The 10,000-nt window shown below is 39.3% G+C and overlaps 1 protein-coding gene across 1 annotated transcript in view; it reads right to left on the bottom strand.

Moving 5' to 3' along the window:
• The window catches only part of LOC122813217 (4-trimethylaminobutyraldehyde dehydrogenase-like), a 325,358-nt gene that overhangs the window by 151,088 nt on the left and 164,270 nt on the right, over positions 1 to 10,000 (bottom strand). The window contains exon 5 of the mRNA XM_044085402.1: positions 9,393 to 9,527. Coding sequence (XP_043941337.1) covers positions 9,393 to 9,527 — 135 coding nt within the window. The remainder of the gene's footprint in view (positions 1 to 9,392; positions 9,528 to 10,000) is intronic.

Here is a 10,000-nt window from a genome sequence, read left to right on the forward strand (position 1 = left end):
TTTCAAACCACATGATAGTTCCAGAGCAAACCGACACTTTGTACATCGGTGTCCAGTGCCTAAAACTGAAGGCAATCTTCTCTGACAAAAACATCACAAAAATCAGAATGTGAAATGTGCGGACATTGTATCAAAGTGGATGACTGTCAATTGCAACAAGAATTTGATAATTCATGACTGGACATTCTGGGTGTCAGTGAACCCAGATGGATGGGGAATGAATGAATCACAAGCAATGGTAAGACCATCTTGTATACAGGACATGATGAAAGGGACAAACGGGGTGTCGGCCTGATCTTGGGTGAATGTGCAAACAGAGCACTAGTCGGTTTGAAACCTGTCAACGATCAGATTATCACAGTCTGCTTTGCCTATGGACATGCCAAAGCAACCACTGTACAAGTATATGCACTGATGGATGAAGAACACACAGGACGTAGCAAAGGATGACATCTACGAGCAGGTCCAAGATGTCTTTGATGGCATCCCAAACCATAACCGGAAGATCTTGATTGGAGACTTCAACACACAATTGGGAGGAGATCATCATGGATCTGAAGGAGTGATCAGAGCTCACGCTTTATCTGAACACCTCAATGACAATGACAAATGGCTGGTATCTTTTTGTGAACATAATGGGCTATGTGTTAGTAACACAGACTTTTAACTCCAGTGGATCCACAAGAACACTTAGCGGTCACCAGATGGGTAAAGCTTCAATGAGATTGGCTACCTCCAAATCAGCCAGAAGTGGAGGTCATCCTTGCATGACGCAAGGGTTTTCAGGATAGCAGATGTTGGCTCGGACCATTACCTAGTCAAGGCAAAGATTAAACTCAAACATCAAAATCAAAGACAGTGCACACTAAAGTGACTGTTCGCAACAGAGAAGCTTAAAGACCCTGCCACCATCAATGCCTACACACTGGAACTGCGCAACTGCTTCAACCTCCTTAGAGAGGTGACAGACATCGAAGACCACTGGGCCAAGCTCAAAGATACCATCAGAGAGTGCAAAGATACCATCAGAGAGTGCATCCAAGATACCACTGGAAGGTGCCAAGAAAGGCAGAAGGAGAAGTGGATCCAAGACCACACATGGAAACTGATCGACGAGAGAAATATTGCAAAAATGAAATGTGACCAGGCTACAAACATGAACGCTCGAGAAGAGGAAAGCCGAAAATATGCAGAGCTGGATCTACTCATGAAGAAGAGCTGTCCGAAAGATAAGAAGGAATTGCTGGAACAAAATGGAAATGCACAAGAGGTGGCCAAATGACAACAAAACCCTTTCCCGCATCATCAAGAAGATGACTGGAGTAAAAAGCAATTCCAACATCCAGATCAAATATAAAAGTGGAAAGCTTCTGACCGCCAAAGAAGGGCATAATAAAAGTGGATTGAACACGTCTGGAAACCCTAAATTGACCAGACCTGACCACCACCTATGACTTTGATGCTGATGAGGCTTAGGAGGAGCTACAAGTGAACACTGGTGCGATCATCGGTGAGGAAGTAAACACTGTGATTAGAAGCCTCAAGTATAAGAAGGCAGCCGGCTTGGAAGAAATACATGCAGAGTTTATGAAACATGATGGTCAGGCCGTGGCAGAAGAGTTTGCTACGCTATTCAATGAGTGATGGCAAACTGGAGCAGTCCCAGAAGAATGGAGGAGAGGTGCCATAGTCAAGATTCCGAAGAAAGGCAATTAATTTGAATGCACTAACTGGTGAGGCATCAACCTGCTCTCAGTACCTGGGAAAGCGTTCTCTGTGGTCCTACTCCGGCAACTGCAGAATGCTACACACCAACACCTGAGGGAAGAACAAGCCAGCTTCGATGACAAAAGATTATGCAGCGAACAAATCTTTACCCTTCAGAGCATCATAGAACAATGTGTCGCGTTCCAAAAATCACTGGCCATCAGCTTTGTCGATTTTGAGAAAGCTTTTGATAGCATCCATCAAGAGTCCCTCTGGCAGATCCTGCATAACTTTAGTGTACTAACAGCCTTCATTACCACCTTCAAAGATGTGTACTGGTGATCAAGCTGCTGCGTCAAAACTGAAAACGCCAGATGTACTTCTTAGAGATCACAACTGAAAACTGTAATAAACAAGCTGGACAAAGAGATTAAGCATAGTGTTAGACAAGATCAAAACAAATTTGAAGAAAATTTATATAAAGATATTGAGCATAAAAGGAAACCTTTTTATAGATTCATAAGATGTGGAAGGAGTAAAGATACACAAATTGATAAACTGCGTGCAGATTCTAAAATTTATTCTCAGACACAACAGATTATAGATATATTTACAAAATCTTATGCAAAACAGTTTGGCTCCACCAAAGGGGTGGTAAATTGTCCTAGTGACATCCACGTAACCCCAGATACTGGAATCAAAGTAGATTATATTAAAAAAGAACTGTGCAAACTGGATCCAAACAAAGCACAGGGAGGAGACGGAATAAGTAACAATGACTTGAGAACACTTCAGCAAGAACTTGCAGTACCTTTATATCTATTATTCACTAGGTTATATAAATAGGTTATATAAGTATGGGGAGAGTCCTCAAGATTGGAGACATGCACTTATTAAACCTGTCTTTAAGGGAAAGGGGAGTAGGACAAACCCAGAATTATATAGACCCTTAAGTCTACTTTCATGTTGTGGAAAAATAATGGAGAAGGCAATACTGGATAAGTTATTGTCAGAACTGGATAGGTTGGGACTTGAAACCACATATCAGCATGCATATGTTGAAAATAGATCTATTACCACCAGTAACATGATGTTCTAAAACAATATAATAACAGCTATAAATGAAAAATTGTGCTGTGATGTGATTTATATAGATTTAACTTCGGCATTTGACAGGGTCATAAACAAAACACTGATCAATAAATTAGTACAACTAGGTATTGATGTACTGTTGATAAGATGGATAGCTGCATGGCTTACAAATACATGGCAAGTATCACACACCAACTGGACAGGTGAAATCCTTGGTTACAGTCAAGGTGTCCCATGGGGCTCTGTACTAGGCCCTTACTTGTTTAGATTGTATCTTTCAGACCTTACTTTTTCATCTGAGGTGTTCTGCAGTCTATATGCTGATAAACTGATTACAAGTGTTACAGATAAGGCATGTCTGCAAAATAATTTGACTAAATTGACCATTTGGTCACAGGAGAATAATATGTTGATAAATACATCAAAAACTAAGCATATGAGATTTGAGAGACATAAACTGAGAGGTGAATATTTAATACAGCACACAGTGATTGAAACTTTGGACTCATTTAAGGACCTGGGTATATGGGTAGATTCAGCTATGGGTTTTTCTAATCATATCAACCAACTGGCTAATGATGGTTATAGAACTATAGGTTGAATAAAAATATTTATAAAGTCTAGGAAATCAAACAGAATGAAGTCTTGTTTGTTAGTTACATTAGACCTAAACTTGAGTATGGAATAACAGTATGGAAACCCTACAGTAAAACAAGCATGAGTAAACTGGAAAGAGTACAATGGAAATATACCAAGGGCATCCATGGATGTGAACATCTACGTTATTATGAAAGACTAAAATATCTGAACTTGTACAGTGTCTCTACTTAAGAGGAGATCTTATTCATGTATATAGGGCATTTAGGGACAACTACCTCTGGGAATGTTTGGGGTTATCAAAAAGTACTAGTGAATCATCAGATAACCTATGTAGAAGATTCTATAGGAATGAGAAGTGTACTAATTGGTTCTCTGACAGAGTAGCTGATGCTTGAAACAAACTACCAAATTACATTAAAGCAAGTACTAGTTTAGATATTTTTAAGAACAGCCTGGACATTTATTATGGGAACAAGTGTTTTGGTATATTGGCAAGCTAGAAGGGCATTAATACCCGTGCTTGAAACATTTGTATGTATGTATGTATGTATGTATGTATGTATGTACAACTGGGTCAGACAAGGCTTTATCCTGTCCCCACTCCTCTTACTTGTTGCTCTGGACTATTTTATGTGATGAGAAGGGACACGCATAAGAGCCGGTATCCACTGGATTGATCAAGACTGACTTGGCAACCTGGATTTCGCTGATGACATTGCCTTGATTGAAGAGGATGAGATGAAGTTGCAGGATGCGACAACTGACCTTGACTGAGAAGCAGCCAAGATCAGCCTTAACATCAGTGCCAATACGTCAAAGATCATGAGCATACATGCCGTGGCCCAAATGAAGGGAGTGATGATCAGACCGAAGTGGATAGAGGAAGTGGAGAGATTCACCTATTTGGGTATTGTGATTATCAAAGATGGAGATGTAGAAGCAGATGTCAAGTGCTGCAGTGGGAAGGCAATAGCAGTCTTCCAGGGGATGAACAAGATCTAGTCCTCATCATCCACCTCCCTGAAGATCAAGCTCCACCCGCTTACCTCTGTCGTGATCCCTACAGCCATTTTTGCAGTGAAACCTGGAAGGCATCAGCAAGTATCAACAAGAAGCTTGACGTCTTTCAGTAGAGCTGCCTATGCCAAATTCTCAAGCTCCAATACTACTATCATATCACCAGTGAAGAGTTTCTACAAAGATGTGGCTCATGCAAACTCCATACCATTGTTGCAAACAGACAACTTCGCCTGGCTGCCCACGTCCTTTGAATGACAAACCATCAGATCCCAAAGATGGCAATGACACAGGTACCTCATGACACCAAATGACCAAGGGGATGCCCATGGAACACCTGGAGAAGAACATTCATACAAGACCTGAAGGTGATGAACATCAGTTGGGACGAAGCCAATAACTTTGCCAAAGACTGGAAATGTTGGAGAACGCTTGTTGCCTGATACGCTATGCAGCATAGGAGGATTTAAGTTTAACTAAGTAAGTTTAGTTCTCCCATAAGACCACTGAAACATGGTGCAGATGTACTGTGGCTAATGACATGAGAACAACCATACATGACTTATAGGCAGACACCAACAAATACAGATCAGCAGCACTGCTACTCCTGAGAAACTGGTCAAGTAAAGGAGTCAGATTTTCAACTCTTATGTTTCTCAGATTCCTACACTTGACCAGATCATAACAGTAAGATTAAATAGGGGGAATCTCCAAAACAAAGTGAACTATGAGGTGATTTGACTCATAAACTAATTTCACTATCAAGTTTGAGATAACCACACCCAAATCAAATATCAGCTCAAGTGAATATTGTGTACTGGTTGTATTCATGTAACAAACCCAAGAGCCCTCAATAATTTAGAGGAAGTCTCTTTCTACAGCCATTGATTCAACCTCAACCCAAAGACTGAAACAACCAAAAGTACGCCAGATCTCACAATCCTGAACAAGAAAATCAGTGAAGTTCTTCAAAAATGCTACCATATCACAAGGCAGATGTTAAAGAGGGGAAATCTACAGTTTTTCCCTAAGAATCTATTAGCAAATTAGGGCATACCTTTGCTTGGAACCCCCTTCCAGAGTGGATTTAAAATAAACAGTACGTTAGATCTACCACCTCTGCGAAATTTACAACAGGAAGACCTGGTATAATAGCTGCTTTTAAATGGGGGCCAAACCTGAAATCCAGCAAGGTCTCCATTATGAAGGCAACAGTCACTTCCCACAGCAAACTGGTTGTTATTGTATGGGTAGGCCTAGACTTGTATTTGTATAACATGTTGTATAAGGTGCCGTCTGGAGGCAAGTCCCACCAGCAGCACATATTCATATATGTGTGTGTGTGTGTGTGTGTGTGTGTGTGTGTGTGTGTGTGTGTGCGCGCGCGCATGCTTGTATATTGAACTAATCAGGTAGTATCATGGGTCAGCTTAAAGACACCAAATAGTGGAATGTGTGCTTGTTTGATAGAAAGACAGACAGCCAAAATGTATATCCATATGTAGAGGGCTATCTACTCTGTACTGCTATAGTAATAATGCCCTGGTTTACAGGTCTTAAATGAATTTAACTGGATAAAATATGCAAATGCATTATCTGCTGTCTGTGTGCTATTACAGTGGGATATGCACATACACAGTAAATTAATGGTGAAAGTTCTATTGATACATGCATGCTGATATATGTGTGTGGGTGTGAATTTTACATGCTGAACATACTACATTTTATAGATGTGTCTGAGCTTAACATGTTTTAAATACTATATAGTGTATGAAACATAGGGAGTATCTGTTATGTTTTATAATCCTGAGTGTTATAGTACATTTGTTAACTCATTCAAATGCATGTAAAGTATAGCTTTTCTCCCCAGGCCTCTGCTTGAAAACGGGATGGGATTTGCCGAGTCAGACTTTCATGGTAAACAAAGGCTAATAAATAATCTGGTTATATCACTGACAATGTCCAGTTATACCTCATAGCAGAATATTTGTATGTGTGTCTGTGTATGTATATGTGTACATTTGTGTTTGTCAGTGTGTGAATGTGCTCAGGTAATATCACTGATAACTGCCTAAGAGGACAACACAGTGGAATGAGGTGGGACCCTGTGACAACACTTCACTAATTGGATGGTGTATGTGATCCTGGCTTAATATTCCATTCTGTAACATATAATACAGCTGACATAGGAGGTTTCTGTCAGTGGTGCACTAGACACATGACATAAAGCAACCGTATTACTAATGTTGCACATAAGAGCCAGTGGAACATCTGCCTTGTGATGAAGCTCCATGGAATAGTGGATGCATTTGTTTCAGTGCAGCCACCTAGTATAATCAGTCAACCCCAATACACAACACCACTGGAGAAGAAGGACATGGCTGCACTGCAAACCTAAGAAGGTATTAATCACATGGCTTAACGGCACAATAGAATGGACTGATGGGCTGCCCATATCATAGTAATCAGGTAATACTTGTGCCCTGTCTAAGCAGTGACTGGGGTATGGAGAAAGACCACATTAGGTGTAATCATTGTGCAATAATATTGGATTATAAGTACCCCTCCTCCCCCAATAAATGCTCATCATATCCTGATCAGTTTTCCATATACTGGGTAAGCACCAAGTGCATGACCATGACTGGCATCACACTGTAGGATTATGAAGGTTTTTGTTAATTATGTCCTAGCTTTATACATTGTTACCCTCACATACAATGATGCCAGAATAGCAATGTCTGTTTCCATATGAATCACCAGTTAAAGACATTTACCACTATCTCCTGCTAGTCTTGCTTCCTTAACTTACTGTAAACTACTTCCCATCTCCATCAGGTGCTCAGCAGTACAAAATCTGTAAGTCTCTTAAGAGATGTCAGCTATCCTATGCATAAAGGCACACAGACACACACATACATACATGCACACCCCTCTAGCAGAAAGGTCACTACATGAATGTTTGTCACTGCTAGCTGACATTAGTGATCCTGTCTGGAGGCACTGCATAATAATATAACATAGTTAAATAGCTGCCTATTGAAATGTCAGCACTCAAAATGCCGACAGCTGACACGCCCAAACAAAAAAAGACTGAAACTGCATGAGAAGAAATCTTGAATATAACTCTTCTCCTTTAAACTTATTTTTGCTGGGAGACAAACCCTCCTACATCCCCCAATGTGGGTGTGGGGCAAACCTTCCACACCCCCTGAATTCAAGTATATATATATATATATATATATATATATATATATATATATATATATATATCGACTTTTGAGATCACCATATTTCAGCCATTCAGTCTCTGTGTTTCAGGATTCATTCTAGTGGGTCCCAACATTTCAAATGGTTACCCAGGTGAACACAGGGTGCAGAAGTAATGTTATGCTGATTCAGTCACAACACTGATGAATGCACTAATCAGGTGATGCTAAAAACCCTAAGGAACAGTGAACACATCAGATTATAGTTACTGTTTGAATGATTTATTTTTTTTTGTAAGATACATAATGAAAATGAATCTACAAAGTACTGCACTGGCTGTGTTTAACAGTTTTTAAAAAGCTTTGTCTGAAGCCAGTGACTCTCCCTAATGACTCAGGACAACTGAATGAGGCGAGTAGCTGTATTGGTTATATCCTGACTAATGACAAAATACAGTGGAAAATGGCTGGTTGCCCTGAATATTGTGCCGTAGTTACAAGATCAGTGCACTGGGAAGGTAGTGACAAGTGATGGATGATGTCTTGCCTTTTGTCTAATTTTACGCAGACCAAAATTCATGTAGCTCACACATGTTTTATTTTGCACCTCTTCTTTGTATCCTCTTCTGCTGTAACCACAACCAAATATTAAAGCTTTTGTTCTAGAAAGTCCTAGATACACACTTCTGTACTGTTTACTTTATAACCTGTCTCGCCTCTTCTGTGTAAAATCAAGGGGCTGCAAAAGTACAACTCATGTCATCACTGGTGATGTCTTCGTTTCTCTGTGCAGCTCTTAATCTTTTCTTACGTTGCTGTTTTGTTCTCTACTTCTGTTTGTATTTTGCATCTCTAAAGAAGTTTACAGTAACTTTGCTGTTCCTCCTTTTCTCTTATTTTTCATTTCTTCACTCTTAACCTCCACTCTTACCCTCCTAACTTTTTTGTGGTATCTTCATACAGTATATCCCATCATAACAAATACTAGTGCCCAAATACATTTTTAATTTCGTCTCAGTGGTATATGTTTTTTCCTTTTTCTTCTTTTTCCCTATGCAAGGAATGATTTCAGTTTAATTTATGAATGAAATTTCGGTTTAATTTATCAGCACCCATTCCATACCTTTGCCCAAAGGCTTTTTTTAGCAAGTTGGCAATTCTGTAATTGAGTATCAATAAATTATACTTAATAACACCAATCAGTTTGTGTATAAGTTAATGTACTATTCACTAAGCTCAGTATCATTTGGAAATGTCACACCGTACTTGCTTCATTTAGAAAGTTAAGGCTCATAGTTTATACTTGAAATTTGTCTGCAGCAGGCAGATGCAAAAAAGGAACATTCAAAAAGATTTTAAAATGTGCAGCATACTTGTTTTGTCCACAGCTGATGCTGGCTCTGAGACAGAAACAGGATATGCTGCATTAGCAGCAACATAAAGAATGACCACGGCTCAAAAATGTTTGCTTCCTTGCACTTCTGTCATGTGTTAGTAAACCATACACCATACTTTAAGTGTTAAAAGTCATATTTCACAAGAATAACCTCTATGATTCAAGCAAGATATTATTAAACTGCATCAAGGAAAGCAGATGGCACTAAAAGAAAAAAGATGGGGTGCATTTGTATGAACAAAATGTTTTTAAAAACAAGAAATGATAACTTGAAATCATTCTTTCTGAATGTCACATGATACCCGACACATATGGTTGATAAGTGCATTTGCTGTTTGTTTACTGCAGAAATAGAAATCATACACAAGTATTACCACAAGCCAATGCAGGAGCACACTTCCAACAGGCCAGCATGAAAGGATAATTCCAGGCTCCAATTCCCACACAGACACCGAGTGGCTCTCTTATAGTATAGGCAAATGACCCACCTGGAAGCTGAATATGTTGACCTGAAAAATATGAAAAAAAAGTAGTTCTACTGATTAAAATGCAACAGTCATTTCAATTTGCAATAAAATAAACAATCATGTGTGATGCAAAGATGTAATGAATGATGATACAGCATTTCTTTAGTACTTGAGTTGTGGCTTTAAATGTCAGTATTGCACTACTAGTGACAAAAATCTGATTTAATACAATGATTTTAAAGTTATTAAGTAACATTTCATTGAGCCTTTCTAGTTAATAGCTAAAGGAGCTAAAGCTATGTCAAACCCAGAGCTGTTGGACATGCTTCACTTAAAGAAATCCCAATCCCTCCGAGCTACATGCTCTAGGGACCTAAACCTTGTCACCACAATAAACAGAACTTGCTGGAGGGACAGATTCCTGTCCCATAGACTTCCTATACTCTCGAACAAACTACCTATCTGTATCAAACAAAGCTCTTCATTAGCACTCTTCAAGAAAAATCTTGATGATT

Source organism: Protopterus annectens, chromosome 10.part0 (genome assembly GCF_019279795.1).
Source record: "Protopterus annectens isolate FY-2018-M chromosome 10.part0, PAN1.0, whole genome shotgun sequence".
NCBI lineage: Eukaryota > Metazoa > Chordata > Ceratodontiformes > Protopteridae > Protopterus > Protopterus annectens.